The sequence below is a fragment of the Strix aluco genome, chromosome 16 (assembly GCF_031877795.1).
Source record: "Strix aluco isolate bStrAlu1 chromosome 16, bStrAlu1.hap1, whole genome shotgun sequence".
Taxonomy (NCBI): Eukaryota; Metazoa; Chordata; class Aves; order Strigiformes; family Strigidae; genus Strix; species Strix aluco.
In genome coordinates this window covers 3297912-3317144 of record NC_133946.1, presented here as the reverse complement: position 1 = coordinate 3317144, position 19233 = coordinate 3297912, and the positions used below count along the sequence as shown (strand labels likewise).

The following is a 19233-nucleotide window of genomic DNA, read 5'->3' as shown; positions in this document are numbered from 1 at the left end:
AAATTCATGAATCAAATAGCTCATATAATCTCCAAGTCATGAGACGTTTTTCACAGCTTAACAAAATACTTTTTTTCTTTTGAGCTGTTACTAGTATGGCCAGGTTATGTGTTGAGGTTTATCTTCCCAACAATGATAAATATATTTTTTCTTTTTTTAACAAAAGAGACTAAGATCTCCCCGGATTCTTTAAGAAAACCGCTTAAGAACCCCTAGACTTATATGCACAACCAGATCGTGAGAGTTTGATCTGCATGATTTTGCTTTGTCCTTTAAATAGCAGAGGGAAGTAAGAGCTCAGAGATCTGCCATTCCACTCTACTGATTTTTTATTTATGTATTTTTGGTTCCCCTTACATAACAAACTTCTAATATTTCAATTATGGTTTTCTAAAAATATTTCATTCACTATAATGATTTTTTGATGATATTTCTCTGAATCATAGTTCTGTTTCTCAGAGCTAAAAACTGGTCAGGATATGAGGTCAATAGTTACAAGCTGTCCGTATAGAATGGGTAGCTTTTTGCATTATTGTGGAGTGTACATTCTACTGTTTGATGTTCTGAGTATATTATTTGCCTTTATAGCATCTTTTATAAATGGATTATTACTGACCAGTACCTATCTTTCACTTTTAAATAATCCCAACAGGGTTTACTACATCACCTTCACCTAGGATGTAGATTAAGGAGACTTTATTAACATGTTTATTATTTCCAACATGTTCACAGACAATTGTGAGCAGAGCAAATGCTCTAATGAAGAGAGTCTAAAACCTGCTCATGAGCTTCATGCTAGTGCAGAAAATATCTAGGCTGGTTTTGGTGTAAGAGGAAGAAAATGACCTTACAATACATATCTAAGAGATCAAAATGCAAAAGAATTTACTGGTATAGTTTTATTGATATAGTTAAATTAATGCAATTCCTCAAAAAGCTTACAGACTACTGTTCACGTGAAGAATTTTACTGATATAGTTGCAGCAGCAGAGTTATGCCAAAAGTGTAAAGTCTGTCTCTCAGTACAGGATTTTCTTTTCCTTCTTCGTGTAATTCCAGTTCCTTGTATTATACAGTAACTGTGTATGAACAATATCTGGATTTTTATAAGGGTAATGTTAATGTATAATGGCATCTATTTATGATACGTGTTTCAACTGATAGGAAAGCAAATGACATACATCAGAAAGTGATAAAAAAGTAATGGTCACCAGTCTCCTCCAAAATCTTCCTGTCAACTTTTATATTGATAAATAAGCTGACTTAATGTTGACTGCTAATATGCATCCTTTACTCATACGATGTATTTTAGATGTTCTGTAGAGGTCTAATGGGTTGTAGTAGAGAACCTGATTTATTTCAGCATTGGGTAGTAATAGGTCTCTTGTGGGACTCCATTCACTGACATTTTTATAGGCATGAGGAAACAGAAGAACTGTGGTTATTAATCATCCAGTTGGGACATTATGATTTCAGAGGCTCTTTGGTTGCACTTATACAAACTATCGCTGCATTTTATAGTCAGGCTTCTAAAATTTACCTGATTTTTATTTACTGTAACAACACAAATAACAAGGGAATCAAAATGCAGGAAGAAAATTAAGGGAAACTATTTAGTTGAAGATTTTTCAGTTTAAGGTAACTTTGTGCTGTTACATTGTTCCTCCCCCAGTCTGATGTGTGTACCACTTAGGAAGCCTAAAGTTTGGTTTGAATAATATATCATATAACCGTATAAATTATTGTTAAATTCTAATATACAAATGATTAATTATTGTCTTAATTTTCCTTTTTTATTGCTGTATTTTCATTAAGTACAAAATATAGCTATACTTACAACAGCTAAGAGAGAAAACAAGTTAACATCTTTTGTTTAAATATATTGTCAGTTTTTAGGCTAACCACATAACTCTCCTCTGAATGGCTGATAACAAAAGAAGAAAGTCGGTTTGATATTTTCCTCTTCAAATGAAGAAATCCGTACTATCATTGTCCTACAGTATATATATGATCACACACAGCTTGCAAAAGGTTGGGGGCACAGTTGCTTATCTAGTCAGATATAGAAACTCACTATTACATGGGAAAAAAACTATGCCACTCTAGGAGCTACAGAGCACTCAAATTATCAGGATAGTGCTGGAGTTTTTAGTAAGAACATCCTGTTGTGTTATTTGTGGCTATTTTAAATGCTAAGACAATTCTAACCACATGCTATATATAGGAGGAGGTACACATGCTATTCTTCATTCCAGTTATCTTAGCATCTTAAGTACATTTTACTGATATTTAAAGAATTAGAAGGAATTGGTTGCTTTTTCAGGTTGCCTGTTTAAAATGTATTTTTAAAAACTATAGGTTGTAAAACTAATCTTACAGAATATAGATGAAGTTATATGTCAAGTTCTTACAATATTTTTCTGTCTTGGAGTTACAGGCAAAAAAAAAAATCAGTGGGGTGATTTCTGTTTGCACTTATCTGTACAGAAGGAATTACTCTAGGAGTAACCCTTCAAGTTAAGCTGCCAGAGTACTATCTCCTCATTAGAGTACATGCTTCAGTCACTGTTCCCACATTGGTTTTGGCTAAATTTCTGTGTAACTGCTGTTCGGTGACTAGGTAAGATGACTGAGCTGGGTCAAGATATTTTCTGTGAGGGACAGGACCTAATTTGTGGCATCATTGTTAGTGGTCCTCACTGGGTTAGAAAGTTCAGGCAAACTCCTAAACTTTAATTCTTCTGAAATCTTAACATGTGAGAATGGACAAAAGAATTTCAATCTCCGTAGCTGTAACAAGAGGTCCCTTTGTAAGGGGTCCTTCATAGTGATTGGTACTACTTAGGGAGCCATACTCCTCCTGGCACAGTTGTACTCCCATTGATAGTAACAACTAAGAAAAGAATTTAAACATTACTTCTAATTGTTTTAGTGAATCATTGACAATTTAATCTGCTGCAGAGTGTCCCTCCTAGTTTTTGCAGCAAACAATATAGGATATAAAAGGCTATTATACTCGCCTGCATCATATCACTCCTTTCCAATATTTGTCGTGTGTCTATATTGTCACAATTCCTGACTTTGTATATGTTACATCTGTGTTTGAGAATATTTGTGCTGCTTCACACAAAACACTGTCTTGTAAAGCTTTTTACGTATACATGCTTTTATTCCATCCAACAGACTGAGCCTGAAATTATAGAAGAAACAAATGTTGACCGTGTCAACGAGCCTCGGAGTTACACCAGGTCCCGTCAGGCCAAAGGCCACTCGGAGACCTCAACTTTAAGTTCTCAGCCCTCCATTGATGAGGTTCGACAGCAGATGCATATGCTCTTGGAAGAGGCTTTCAGCCTGGCCTCTGCGGGCCACGGAGGACAGAGCAGGCAGGAGGCGTACAGCTCAGCACCGCACTTGCCCTACTCGGAGGTTGTGACCAGTGCTCCTGGTACCATGACCCGACCTAGAGGGGGGGTACAGTGGGTACCCACATACAGGCCAGAAATGTATCAGTACAGTTTACCAAGACCAGTAAGTGAAACTTCTCTTTAGTATACTGTAATATCATAAAGATATTTCTACTATGAGCCAGATTTTTTTTTTAAAGTAGTAGCCCCATTTACATGCTTGCAACCAGATGTAAAGCCATGCTTACCATAAATAAGTATGGGTAGTGGGGTGTATGTATGTATGCTTACCCATACCCGTCTCTTGCAGGAAGACTCAGTATCTATTTTAGGAACAAGGTCGTCTTGTCTAAATTGTGCTTCAAAGAGTAGGCTGCACTAAGCTCCAGGCTGTTCAACAGGTCAAGAACGTGTTTGCATGTCTCCTCCTATTTACTGAATGCATACTAGGAAGCGGTCTGGTTTTGTAGAACAGCTTTGTAGGCGTCTGGGTATGAAACATTCAACACTTCTGTGTGAGGTCTGTCACTGAAGAGCATCATCACAAGCGAGTGAACCAAGTGTAATAATCAGACCTGAAATGTGGGATGTTATTGACAATCTTGCAGTTATAGCTGTTACTTGGGACTCTAGAGATGATTTAATTCCATGAGTTTCTTGGTTGACTTTATGTAAGTCACTCTTTATCCTTCATTTTCTAGCCTCAAATTGTGGCTAAAATGTCCTTATCTCACAGAAGTAATAAATGAATTAAGACCTTAAATCCGTGGGTGGAAATTGTGGATGGAATTTTGTAGGTATCTAGGCAGACGTTGAAGCAGCACTGTGCACACCCTTGGCATGTGAAACTGCCCCTCAATTCCTGCATACGGTGTTGTGAAACTCAACAATATATTTTCCTTCTTAGGTACAAATCTAAACCAGAGATGACTGGTTTCAGATAAGAAATATCCTATCTATCAATATCAGTGTGAAATGTTAATTTTAAGGCTTTTTTGGTTGGAAATTAGTATTTTTTGGAAAGAATGCATTTCAAATTGAGTCCCCTACTTTGGCTAGAATAAGAGGATAATGCAAAAATGTCCTCAGTTAAAATTAACTGTTACTATGGCTTCTTTCCATGACAATAAAAAAAATACGTTAAGGGATGCTGCATCTGAACTATTCTGAACATATTTGAAAGCCAGTGGCACTGCCTGCAAAGGTTCAGGCTGGCACTATTTAAATCATGCTAAAGGTTATTTCTGGCACTTTGAAATTGGTCCAATGAACTTCATACATCCTATAACCATATTTTATGGTTAGAATTCGATTACAAGCTTAAGAGACAGCTAATAGGTAGTCAGATTCCTTTAACACTTCAGAGTCTTCCTAAAATGAAATTAAAAATATTATATGGTGACAGGTTTTAAAAAAAACATAACAGCCATACTTTTTTTGGTGAATGCTTCACTATTTTCTGTCTAAGACTTATTACTCTTCTAAATCTTCTGCATATTTAGGACCTTTAAGCATTTGCTTATCTTTCTGGCATTTTGCAGATAGTGTTAAAAAGTTCCCTGAAGATAGTTGATTGCCACAGATTAGGATAGGCACAGGCTGCTGGACTGATAAGGGCTGTTAATTCAGTTTTCTGTGTATCAGTTTCACAAATATGAGCTGTACTTTAACCACACCATTTACTGGTTTGTTCTCAAATGGGAATGGAGGATTGGAATTGAAAATATCCAGCTGAGATATGTGTGGGAAGTGAGCTGTGGGTAGGAAAAACATGGAAGAATTACTGCTCTCAGCAACTTAGCAGCTGTTTGTCTGCCCAGGATACCTCTGCTCAGCAGCTCTCCAGGAGATGCTGTGATGGAGAGCACTCGAGAGTGAGTTGGCTGACATGTAGAGAAGGTGTCCAGGGTCGGTGAGCTGAGGGGTGAGTGAGCAGCCTCCAGCAGCTTTGGGAATGAGCAGTACCTGAACACTGGGGTGTTTGTTATACAGGGGAGGATGTTACCTCTGCAAACCAAGATTTTTTTTTTTTTTTTTTTTTTTTGCCCTTTCTTAAAATTCAGTTTTTAGTGGCAATTAAAAGTCAACATTAACAATGCTATTATAATTTGAAATCTGGGTTCAGGAGCACTTTGCCTGCTTAGATGGAACAAACGCAGACATTGGCTTTACTGCTGGGCCTTTAGATACAAGGCAAATATAAAAGTCTTCAGTCCGTCACTCTTTTCTGAGATCTGGCTCTTCATGGTCCAGTTACTAGACTAAACTTTTTTCAAGATCGCACAAACTTTTCAGTTTGTGGGAGTGCACCTTTAGGTTTTATGAAACCTAATGCAAAGGTATTTCATAGGTGATACAAGTGCTGCATAAGATTTCTAGCATAAACATGCTCTACCTTTATAAAGCACAAATGGTAAACAGATTGAGGCAAAACAGCAAAAATTTGCATGCAAATCTCCATCTGAGTGTTTGCTTCTGTTCCTAAGTATTTGTGCCATATGCTTTCAGGGGACCAGAACCACTCTTCAGGTCTATGTTTCTTCAGGTCTCCTCCAAGTTATGGATCTTTAATTTTTTGCAGTCAACTTCGTGGTTAGTCCCACCATCAAACAGCTGTGTATCTCTCCAGAGTGTGCGTGCATCTTCTTTTTCCTTTTCCTTTTTCTTTTCCCTTTTGAGGCCTTTTCTGTTTTTTTTTTTTTACATGCTACCATTAATACCTAAATTATCTGTAGCTTTTATAAGGGAATGCCTGTTTGCCAAACTGCCCATGGGTAACCTGTGATAACAGGATTCCTTCATATGGGGCTAGTGCCTTCTCCCGGCAGAGGAAAACTAGTAAAATGCAAACTCTTAGTGTTGCTCTGGAGCCTCCAAAAATGGGATGAGAAACACTTGGCAGGGTTCTTGTCATCCAACTGGTATACTATGACTGGAGGATGGAGTTAGAGTTGAGTGTATAACACAAGCCTGACCGCCAGCGTTGTGCCTTGGCAGATCACGTTACTGCTTTGGAAATTTGTGCTGCTCAGTCAAGCAGAGAGTTATGGCCAGGGAAAAAACCCAAAACTCTTTATTACAAGGCTGGACCAGTTCCCATCTCTCCTTTTGAGTGCTCTGGAAAGGGGAGTGAGAGTAACAGAGCTCTGGGTCCCAAGGTGGGACCTAGCACCATAAAACAGGCACTGATGGATAGACTTGCAGGCTGAGTGCCTGGTAATGTATCCAAGTCCTCAGAGCTTCTCTTCATTCAACAGAGGTAAAGTGAGAGTATTTTAACAAAGTTCAGCGTCTTTAGTAACATTTATTAAACTAAGTATGAAACAGGACAGCTAGCGAAGCAAAACGAAATCTAGCTGAAATCAGTGAGTTTGCATTATTCCTGGATTGCAATTTAATAATCAAATTAGTTAAATCATTCAATGAGTAAACACAGACACTGCCCTTTTAATTCCTATGGTGAGATGTAAGGAGATGGTTCTTTCTGTAAACAGATTTGTCTTGGGTTAAATTATTCAGTGTTGCCTTCTAATTTGGAGGTGGTAAAAATATTTTAATACTGCAACCAGGGAAATGTAGCTTTAAAGCCAAGTTCAAAGTTTTTCCTTTAGACTGTAGTTACTGTGTGCTGATTTAACTTTTCTTTCCTGCATCCTGACAGGCGGTACCTTAGACTTTTGTGGAAGGGTTGTAGAAGACACTGGTGCAGGTATCTGCTGGTGGCTGGACTTTATCTTTCAGAGGGTTGTGCTGTATGTCCCCTGGGCCTAAGAGCTGAAGTTTCTCTGGAAAACTGCAATTAGTACTTTTTAAAATTCTTCACTGGTTTGCTTTTTAAGTTGTCAGTGGTTTAGCCACAGCAGACTCCTTCACTGGCATTTCTTCCTGAAAGGGTGGCGTGGGTTCTGCAGTCTGTCCTGAATCTCAGATTTGATTACTTCTGCCAGTGATTGTGATAGCCTTTGTATTATACAAGTCCTCATTTTTCAACAAATTACAGTTTGGGATTCATGCAGAATGTTTTTCTTTTTAAGTTGTTTTGTTGGTTTTTGGTTTTTTTGGTGAACAACAGGAGTGATGCAACTTTTCTTTTAAAGGATAAACAAATTTTGAAAATTAGGCAATTTTTCTGTTAAATCAGCTGATGTTTGTTTTGTTCTTTTCTGATTGGAGTTACAACAGTGCACGAATTTCAGTGAAGTGACTATTTCTACAATCATGCCAGTTAGCCTAGAACCTAAGGGCTTATCTAAATCTATAACAGACAGGCCTCTATAGTAAAACTTTGGTTTAATTTAGCCTCTGAACACTTTTTTTTTCCATTCATGTGTTGCATGCAGGCAAACACTGATGCCCCGTCCCATTGGAGAAATTCTAGAAATTTTATTGGCATTCCCTCTCGTAATCATTTTGTTGTCTGTGGAAGCTCAGCACAGAGAGGACTGACTGCCATCCCCCAGAACGGACTGTTCCTTGGCATGGTTTAGCAGATCTTCTAACAGGATTTTTCGCCTTAACAGGATTCCCTCTGCATAGCCATTAGCAAAATATTGCCACTCAGTCAAAATTGGTCATCTCTTATGTAAGCAGCAAAATAAATGCTTTGATTTTCTACTTTTTTCCCCAAAACTTTTCAGTACCAGTCACAGCACATTTATGACCTGTTCTTTGAGATCCCTTAAAATGCTTCCTTCGACACCCATATTCCAAAGTATATCCACTAACACACAAGAGAAAACCCAAATGTACCTCTGTGTCTTTGTCTACCCTGTTATACTCTAACAGTATCTGGAGTCACCGACCACTCTGAAACATTAGCTTGTGTGCTGTTCCTTTAAAATACAGCAAAAAAAAAAAAGAATTTCATACTTGGTAGAAATGCATGCTGAGAGCAAGATGTGGGGTGAAAGGCTTGTGGAGCCAGGAGGGAAGTGTTCAGTTCAGCCTGTGAGAGCACTGCCAGCTTTTCAGATGCAGAAGAGGCATTGCGGACCATTTCAAGTCCAGTGCTATTAGGAGAAATCTAATTGAGGTTTTCTTTGATGCAAATAGGATTTGTTTTTTCTATGCAGTTCTTTCATTAAAATCAGTATTTCCAACCCCTGGCTTCGAAATGTACTGTTGCTTTTTTAGATTCCCCCCCCCCCCCCCCAAATATAGAAATACTTTAAATACCATTGTAGCATGGTGAAAGTAAATATTAGGAAATTTTGTAGGTGGCATGAAAGGAAAAATAATTTTCACAGACATGCCTTTGAGGGACTCTACCCTGCTTTAAAAGAGGTGGCAGTGAGAGGCGGGAGAAAGATGCTTGGTCTGTATTGCTTTTCCCTCAGAGACACCAACATCAAAAGTCAGTATTTGATGCTACCTTTCCTCTGTGTTAACCCTGTTTTGCAGCTATTTGAGAAAGAAGGTATCGGAACACTGTCTAAATGTGTAACTTTTAAATATGATTACTGAAAGATAGTGGGTTTTGATATTTAGTGTGGGATTTATATTGCCAAATTCAAACCTAAATGTAGGTGTTAAGTCTGACCTAATCATGTAAATTCTGTAGGCTCTTTCCACAGGCAGGAGATAGAGAGTGACTCATCCCATGGTAATGTTTTTTTAGCTTTCTCTGCTGTTTGTGGTGGGAGCTTCTCTGGTTAAACCAAATACCTCTTGTTTAGAGGGCCAAAGTCCCACCACTGGACTTTGGCCTCTAGTTTTTGTCAAAATGCCCATGTCTTGATACTGGGCAGCCTCCTTGTAATATGTTGCTTTCTATTGCTCTGATCTTATCTTTAATCCTCTGCACTGCTCTGAAGCAGTCAATAAAAGCATAATTACCACCACCCCCCTGAAAACACAATGTGTTGAAGTGTCAACAAAGTGCTAGAGAGAGACCACCTCTCTGTCTTCAAGTATGTTTGGCAAAATTATGACCTCTAATCTACAGCAGTACAAAGAATTCAGAAGAGACGTTTGGTCCTACATGTCATTTCTTGGGTGCCATGGTTTTCATGGACATGATTACTCATTCTTCACATGTATTAGTGATGAAATCTAGAATTACTATGGGCTAGATGCTTAATTTTGTGACGTAGTGGGTTGGTCCTGTGTTCCCCTGAATTACTCTGCTTTTTCAGAACTGTTTGAGACCTCTGTTATTGCTTTAGAAAGTTACAGAGCTTGGGGTTTTTATGAAGAATTTTCTTTTCATCTCTTCAAGGCTGAAAGGAAGAGGTTGAAATATGCATTGCTTACAGGCAGCTCCACTTCACTAGATGCTGCTCTGATGATGCTTTCTGAATTTTTAAAATATTTTGTTTCTGGAGGAAGTGAAAATACTGAGATCTTTTTCCTGTGGGTCCAAAGCAGCTGTTGAGTCTCACATAATCGTAACAGCTTTGCTTTACCAGCAAGGTTACAAATGTCACAGAGACAGTGTTTGATACATTTTATTTTAATTAGACTTCATCTTGGCTCTGAACTCATTTGTTCATGTTTTCTTCCACATCCTAAAATCACCCAAGTACTGTAAATTCTCAAATAAAATGCAATTACTATTGATTCCACAAAAAGTTAACTTCCTGTTGGCCATCACACGAAGCAGGTATTTAATTTCTGACTTTCTTTTGTTCTTTTTAATTTGATATCTGCTGATGTTTCAGAAAATATTTATTTTTCTCCTTTACAGGCTTACAGATTTTCTCAGCTTCCTGAGATGGTAATGGGTTCTCCTCCTCCTCCTGTCCCTCCCAGAACAGGTCCTGTGGCTGTTGCCTCTCTCAGGAGGTATTTATCTGTTGTTTTATTTTAGGTATGATCTCTAAAAACCACTGTTGTAATAAGAACTGGGGCAAATCCTGAAGGGGCATTTACAAGCCACTTATAAGGCACTAAAAGACACATTTGCGAAATTAGAAACATGTTGGTTTTGTTTCATTTTAACATGAAGAAGAAAGGAATAGCAATGAATTTTCTATTAGCTAATCGGTTTCAATAAAATTAAGAAATCCAGGCTCCAATTTCTTTTAAAACATGCTTTGCTTCAACTCGCATAATGGCGTATTGTATTGCAGATGTGTGGTAGATAATTCACACTGTCATTCTCCCTGCTCTTTTCTATTGTAAGGGCTTGCAACAGGATATGGATGAATTGTAAGATGTTTCTCAGTACTCTGGGTCCAGGGATTTCTGCCTAGCTTTTCTGATATACCTGCATTTCTGAAGCCAAATATGTGCAAAAAAAGCCTGATTGCCTTAGCTCTGTGCACACGTTTTGCCTCTTTCTCACAGTAAGGCACTCTGTAAAATGCATTTCAAGGAATTTTTACACTTCTGTGGTGGATGAACTCCTTTAGCCTTCAGTGCTGTGCTGTTAGGTACTGCCTGGTGCCAACTGCAATTTGAGGCACTGCAGACCTGCTGAGAGTTGCTGTGGAGCACTGAGGCCAAAGGAAGCTTCGGAGTGACTGCTAATGATATCGTAACTGCATCCAAATATTCAGGATATGGACACTGTCTGTTGATAGATTCTTGTTCATCCATTACACTGCTCTAAAGCAACTGGGCCACACCATTTCAAAATATGTTAGTACTTCCCAAGGGCAGTTAACATCACTTACCATAGTAGTCTCCTACTGTGTGATACCAAGTCATATATACTGTAGTAATATGGTATTGTCTACAGTTTTGTGTTGATGAACTATGGTAAAGCTCTGGGTTTTGTGTTTCACGTCACAGGCATTTGTCTGAAGTAGCAAGCAAAGACTCTATGCAATGGTAATAACATGCTTTGTCAAAGTAGCGACCAGTTGTTCTCAAACCTCCAGACTTACTGTTTTCCAGTTCTCCAAAATTCTGTCATGCCAGAGCAAAATTAGGTAGCTTGTTCCTAGCTGGCTGTAGCTGATAGGCATGTATGTAGGTATGAATCTCATCTGTCAGTCAGAATGATAAAAGTTTCTATTTTATTTCTTTCTTAATGCACAGGTCTACATCAGATATTGGCAGCAAAGTGAGAATACCTGAGTCCAGTGGGGCAGATCAGGCCCAGCATCATGATCAGGCATCTTTTGCACCTGGTTCAAGAGCTCCCATGTCTGTTGGTCCACTTGATCAATCAGCTTTTCACTCAGGTGAAAAAATAGTGCAGACCCAACTTACACCTTTGAGAGCCTCACAATTTATTTTGAATATAAGTGAATGTATGGGATATAGCAAATAGAGATGATTATTTGGAGAAAGATTGTATTAGGTGTTTTTTTTCTGGTACAACTAAAGGACACCTACAAAGGATTGCTCCTTTGTAAATGCAGCATCAGCTGCATTGTAAACTACTACTCATTCTGCAGAAGTACCAGGAAATGGTCATTTCTGAAGGTAAGATCCAGCAGTAATGTACCTGATCTTTGTTGAAGTATGGCATTCTGCTGGCTTATTGATAAGGACTCTGAATTATTAAAGCCCGTCAAAACAGTTCATCTGTACCACAAAACCCAGTGGAATTTTTATGGCTGGTACAGAGGGTGTTGGCTAGCAAAAGCAGAAGTTGCAGTATTGGGACTGTTGTGTGACTCGCACTTTGTGTTGCACCGTGTACAGAAACAAAGTGTGAGAGATGGGTAACAGGGTTCCGAGGGGCATGGAGAAATGGGGTGGATCCTTCCATAATTTTATCAGTCAAGAACATCAGGTCAAGTGCTTGAAAACAGAGTATGTACAATGGAGCTGTAAGTAGTACTGCAGAAGGAGGCTTAATGGCATTCAGCTCTGCTTGGTTTGTAAGGAAAAGGAAAAACTAGTGCACATGAAGAACAGTGTGTGCGAGACAGGTTTTCCAACCTGACTGTGGGATGAGTTTTTATGATTCCCTATTTCCTCTTGAGAAACTTAACCCCTAGTCTTGTCACAACAGTGGGCTGCTGAGGGGGGTAAGCTGAAGATATGTGCCCCCTTCCCTTCAAAACACAAGGCAGCAGTGCTTTTGCATAGTCAAAGGTAATCCATTAGCTTGTCTCCCCTCCTATTTTGGAGAATGTGGTTCCTACTCAAGTGCAGAACTTGTTTTGGGTCTAAATGTCCCTGTGTTAAAGGCCTAGTGAGTTCCTGGTCCTTTTGATATGAATTTTGTTTATGAATGAATTGATTCAATAATGAGATTAAGCTGATACACTGTTTTGATGGTATCTGGATAACATTTAGCTGGGAAAATATTTGAAATAGCTTCTCATTGGAAAAATACGTTTTATGGAAAAGCTATAGAAAAGACCTTACAAGGTTAAAAAAAAAATCTTACATTGTCAGTTCAAAGTTTTGAAATTAGTAGGTTTATTAGACATTGCTCTGTTAATCTGCCAGAAAAAGTTATTTCTTAGCTTCCTCAGAAGGAATACAGTGTTATCTGCATTGTATTCAGCATCACCTACTGAGAATAATAATGTTGTTATGCAAACCTGTTGTCAATTAATTAAATATAGTAGGTTCTACTTTCACTTCTTGTCATACCTTCTGCAAATGGTGCATGTGAATCTGAAAAGAGCAGATGCTCACCCTTTCATTTTAAAGCATTTGAAGCTATAAATATGCCACACTACCAAGAGCTCCATCGTCATGTCTGCAGTAATGTGTTCTGTGCGATATATGCTTTTTTATCATTTACAGTGATGTGGAGATTTTATTGCTGTATGTTAAAGCAGGTATGTTATGTTGCCACTGAAGAATGGCTGCATTTCAGAAGAGACAAAGTGACCTTTCTGTACATTGTGGAGTTTCCTAGAATAATTCTGGGGGTAGTTGGAGGAAACTTTCGTATATGATAGATGCTAGAAAAGGCTATAGTACAGGGAAAGACAAGGAGAGTTGTGAGAAACCTGCAACTTTAATACAAGGATTTCTAATGTTCTGATAGGAAAAAAAAAATTTATTGCCTCAATACATGAAGAAACATTGCTGCAGGTGCCGATTTGGCATGAAACAGCCTGATGTTGCTCTCATGCAGCCCATCAACATCAGCTCTAAGTTCATGATGTTGCAGTAAGAATTGGGATGAGGTATTACATCAGCTAATTAAGTGTTCAGTTTGAATAGTAGCTCATTTTGGTGTGGTTAAATGAATAAAAGAGCATTGTGGTGTAGAAGTCACATGTCATCTACAGGAGGAGCACTTTCTTCTCTACATGTCTGAAGAATACTTATTTCCAGCCTTGTTGACTCATTTAAAATAGCGAACTTTGTGCTGTCTGTGATCTGGGAAGAACAAAGATTGTCTGTATCTCTTAGCCCGTGTCCTTCCAAACCAAGGGGCTGGAAGAATTGGGATAGAGGTCCTGTGAGATACCCTGTGGCTACTTGCCGTGCAGGTGTACATCATAGATCACACTGATCCATAGCAATTCCATGGTGACTGATTCTCTGATGGCTGAGTGACTCCAGCATCCTCGCTGACATGGGTGAAAAGGCACTGCCACCCAATGTCAAAATGAAAGCTTGGACTTAGTCCCTAACAGTAGAAAACACTGTGTAAATGTCAATCATAACATAGAGGTTTTTAGTCCATATTTTGGATGACGTATCCCTCATTTTTCTTCCAATTTTTTTCTGGTTTTTTTTTTTTTTTTTTTTTTTTTTGAGACAGTCTTGAAACAGATTTTTGCTCTGGAAAGAATTGTGCTACAAAATATATTTTTCTCCTCTTAGCAAGCCCTGATTGCATCCATAGCTAGGGCTGCATGGGAGGTCATTGAGAACTTATAAATCACTGGTTTTGTGGAGACTGCTGTGGGGATGGGTGTCGCTGTTTGAGTACTTCTATTTCTGTGCGTGTGCCTGTGCGGTGTTCCCAGCATCTATCAGAGTAGGCAGCATTAACCCCCTTACAGAGTGTTCAGGAGCAAGGATGTGCAAGGGCTGTAAATGACATTCTAGGGGACAAATATTTGAAACAGCCAGTAAGTGATGCTAATTTCTATCAGTTATTCTCTGTATGAAGTTTGGGAGAATGCCCATGTCTTGCCACTTTGCTGGCATCTCTTACACAGTAGCATCGTATCTACTGAGAGCAATTAGTGGCAATATTCAAATGATGTGCAGTTGGAAGGAAGAAGAGTGTTTTCTCTGCATTGAGTCTAGTACAGAGCTGGTGCCCATCTAGCCAATGTTACTGTACTTCCATTCCTCAGTGAAAATGCTTAAGTTGTACTTTGTGTTCTTATGGGGATTACTGGCTCTTCTGTTTTCACATAAATGTTGTTATTTTTCCTGTATTCTGTGAATCTGAAAAGTAAAATACATGTCCATGTATTATAACTGAGTACTCAGAACACACCGTCCACATGGTTTGTTTACTGCCTGATAAAGATGATATAGAGCCTTCCCACCCAGGATTTAGGAATGAGGATTTTTGTGACATTAGTGTAGCTTTAGTATATTGCTGGTGTCTGCCTTCATGTGTAAATAGACAGTAAAAGAAGGAAGTCTTACTGGAAAAGCAAGTTGTTTGTACTTTAGTCTAAACTTGGCAAATACATAGAGTAATGATGGCTTCTCTCAAGGGAAATAAATAGTGGGAGCGTGCAAGAAGATGCTGGTCTTCCAGACAGCCCAGTTATAGCCTGTGGATAATATGAGTAATTGCAGCAACAACCACATTGTTCTCTGCATCTCTGTGAGTCCCAGTTATAAACCCTACCTGAAAGAGCAGATGTAACCATATGCAGAGATTTGGCTGAACCTCATACTGGGAAGGCTGGTTTCTCCCACTCAACTTGGAGTATGACAGTGAAATTTTAGTAGAAGGTTTCCTGGACATCCTTATGCATACATCTTGATCAAAGTGTGATAAAACAGATTTGGTGTCAGCAAGTTTCCTATTAAGTTGTAGCTGCATAATTTATTGCGGTCATGGACTGTTCCTGGAAAAGGAATCGAGCAGGTAGGGCCTTGGTATTTTTTATGGAAGCATTGAAGTTTTATGATGGGGTTGTTGAGATTACAGTCTTTTAAATGTGTATCTCACTCATTTTTGTAGGTTTTATGCCTAGAGATATTAAGACAGTTCCACCATGTAAACTGAATGCTCTGTAACCTGCTGTTGAAAAGAAAGGTGCACTACTCTCAAACTCATGGTAACAATAGCTAAAAATTGAATACAAGGAAGCAGGAAGCAAATATAACAGGAAAAAAAGGTTTGGGTTTTTTTTTCCCAATGATTCAAAGTTTTGATGAAGATCAGTTTTTACAAGGATCAAGTCCTAAGGGCTAAGTCCTCATACCTTTATCTGAAGGCTGTTTATTATTATACAGACAACCGCAAATCTTGCCTTCTGCAGTATTTCCCAGCATTATAGAGATATTCTAGTCAGATGGTGGGAGCCTTACATACAACTGATGGTGATCATTCTCACCAATAAAAAAATTAAAAAATTACTAAGGCCAGTTATAAGCATTGAAAAATGTCAGCTATCAGCTATTAATTATCTGTACTCTCTTTCTTAATAGGAAATACCGTACCAGCAGTATTTGCCATACCAGCAGCAAACCGACCTGGCTTCACAGGCTATTTTATTCCAACACCACCCACCGCGTACAGGAACCAAGCCTGGATGCCCTATGCTGGAGAGAATGAATTACCAGGGCAGTGGGCAGACTCAGTAAGCATCCTTGCTTTTCTAACTACATATATTTTCTGGGATTTGCAGAGGAGAGGTTTTAAGCAATGCTAAGTGATCAGCAAAGAATCTGAGCAAGATAATTCTTTCTTGAATGGTAATAATCTCTAGCAGTGAAGAGTTATGAGAGGGTGGCATAGATACTTTAGGTGTCCATCCCATGAATTGCAATTTTAGAGAGTTTAAGTATTCACTGGGTTAGGGGCTGGCACCCATTTAAAGTTGGTGGGTTAGGTACCATTTTTCTTTCCCAAGGCAGAAGTTAAATATTTGGATAGACACATGGCAGGAGTAGGTGATGCTACCTTTCAAGGTGGCCTTGTGCTGTTTGGAAGCTGGGGAGCATCTTCTCCTCCTGGAGGCTTCTCTCAAGGCAGCCCAGCTCCCCAGTCCTAGCTCCTGGCTCTGCTGCAGTGCCGCTGTGCAGTGTTTTAAGTCCTCCTGCAGGCTGCAGTGACAGATCATAAATTAAATAATTAATTGCACAGTGCTAGCCTGGGACAGATGTAATTTTTAGTCCAAACTATACATACCTATATTTCAAAGAAATAAAGTTGAGACATCCTAAAATGAATTGCGGTATTTTATCATGTTTGAAACAATTTCTAAAATTTAGGGCTTTTTTCCACTAGGAAAAAAAAAGATCAATTCTGCTGCTTGAGCTCACATCTGGTATTTATGCAGAACCAATTAATCTAAACAAACTGGGAGATGGATTCTATTTCCTTGTGCATATCATCACCAGAATATTTTAGTGAATTGCATTTGCAGTCTAATAGTTGGCTTTGAGCAGCTAAGCAAGAGACAACACAGTCATATAAATGTTCCTGGAGGCGGCTATTTGTTGCCAAATCTTTATTACTGCTCCTGATGCCTGCAAGGAAAAGAATTCAGTTTGACTGTCAGATGCAAGTCTGAATTTGTAGGCTGAACTGTCAAGAAAGAAGATGTTCATCTGTAAGCTGAGCACATCTGCTGATGTGTTCCTGACACCTGGAGGCTTTTGATGCCATGGTACAGATTCCCTTCCCAGAGCTGCCCTTTAAAGCATGGAAACCCTTTTTCTTTTCATTGGTTTATTTTTTTGGGTTTTTTGTTGTTGTTGTTTTTAACCCTACTGACATTTTAAATCCAGGAGGACCCTTGTGTCTGAGCAATCATTTTAAACTTTTTCTCCAAGAAGAAGAAATGAAAAAAAAAAAAAAACACCAGGAAAAATATTTTATTTCCATTCCTTTTCCCTTTCGTATGCCCCTACTCCTTGGCTGCAGTCTCAGGAAAAAAGAGTCAGATATCACTTGTCAGAAGGGGAGACTGAAAACAAACTGAAATGCAAGTCTCCGACCCCTAGTTTATTTCTCTGGAAGGAGAAGAATGTAAACCTGTTGTGGGTTTCCCTGTCTTCAGGGAAAGGTGGGAAGAGCAGTTAGTGCCAGTGGACCGTACACAGAGGACTGGAGAGGGATGCAAGAAGCTGTCTGAAAAATAACTGTGGCAATATAGAATTCACAGGAAACAAATATTCCTTTTAACTTCACTTACCCATTTCAGAGCTAACAACTTCTTGCTACTCAGACTTTCAGCCCTCCTGTGACTTTGCAGAAGAGGAAAAAAATGTAAAACCAAACCACTTCAGTTTCTACAATGAATTTGCACCTCCCAGTGACTGAAAATATGTCAATAAATTGTCTTTATTTGAAAATCATTACTAGAGGAACTATTAATAGTGTTAGCAACATAATATGGTCAGAAAGCCTGAATAAAACTGCAAAAAATAAAGATCTAAAGTAATACTCAGGAGTTTGAGTTTCTGGATGTTTTGTGGTTTCTGAGCCTCTAGATTATAGCTTGATCATGCTTCCAAGGTTTTCTTGACAATTAGTAAGAACAAAGGCTTAATATCTATAAGGCGAAAATTGAAATTCCTTCCTTTTCATGCATTTCCACTAGCTGGACTGTAAATAACGGGACATAGGAAACAGGAGATTTGACAACAAAGAATTATAAGCTTAATTTACTGTAATGTACTATTTTCTCAGTTAAAAGGTAAGTACTGAAGCACTAAGTTTTGTGGGAGAAGGGAACTGTATCCAACAAAGCATTTGTTTTCCAAATTGCTAGATAAGGCTTAGTGAAAGTAGTAACCTGGTGGCCTCTAGTGGTGTGTTCATGTGTACTACTAAAATAGTTGTCTTGAATAATCTATTGTAAACTAAACAGATGCAACTGCATTTAATGATCGCTTTCATATCACGCCTGTTTCCTATGTTTGTCTCATCACACCATACTGAACGTGTCTGACGTTCTCTTCATCGCTTGATGGATATCTAAGATCGTATAGAGCATGTGTAGATCCTAGTGGTCAGGTTTTGATAGGTTCTTAGATGCCTGAAGTAGCAAAATTTTCAAAAGCACCCAAGGGGTTGTTAAACTTTCACAGGGCCAGAGTCAAAATGGGATTTAAGCAAAATTCCAAAGCTGTCATTCTGAAGTCCATGCTGAGGTCCCATGTTCCTCGGAAGGTATACAAAATTGGCAGATGTTTTACATCTTGACACTTCAGTCTGCTTGCAGGCACCTAAAATTCTGAAATTCTGCTTCTGGCATACCCACCAAAGCATTACCCCTGGTGGGTGAAGCACCTTACACCTCAGCCTGACTGAAACCCCAGAATTAGCTGAGACATCTGCCTGCCCACCTGTATTATAAGTTCCATAAAACCTTAATGTATTTGGAAAGTAAAAACATGTAACCTTTCAGTGATTAAACATTGTGGAAATTTACCAGTTAACTTATAAGTGTAGTATTCTGAGTGTAGTGTAGGCAAGTGTACTTTTCTGAGTCACTCAGTTCATAAAAAAGTGTCACTGAGCTTTCCTAACTTGTCATTGGCAAGGACTAGAATGATCAGCTGGTAAGCTTTTTCTCAAGGAGAAATTATCTTGTCCTAGTAATAGGTTATGGCTTATCTTCTATAACAACATAAAGCCTTCTTCAAAATGAAGGGCTGTAGTTTCCTGTTCTATAGACTTCTGCAAAACATAAATAAATACTATTTTTATTTGATGCACTAAATACTTCTGAAAACTATAAAGACTGGTATCGTGGTTCATGGATTTGTGAAGGAAATTTAGTATCTCACAGTGACTAAAGGGCCTACATTATTA

At 38.6% G+C, this 19233-nt stretch overlaps 1 protein-coding gene across 1 annotated transcript in view; it reads left to right on the top strand.

Annotated features, from left to right (window-relative positions):
• KIAA1549L (KIAA1549 like) overlaps positions 1 to 19233 on the top strand; it is an 84545-nt gene that overhangs the window by 55671 nt on the left and 9641 nt on the right. The window contains exons 18-21 of the mRNA XM_074842607.1: positions 3184 to 3531; positions 10093 to 10190; positions 11391 to 11536; positions 15897 to 16048. Coding sequence (XP_074698708.1) covers positions 3184 to 3531; positions 10093 to 10190; positions 11391 to 11536; positions 15897 to 16048 — 744 coding nt within the window. The remainder of the gene's footprint in view (positions 1 to 3183; positions 3532 to 10092; positions 10191 to 11390; positions 11537 to 15896; positions 16049 to 19233) is intronic.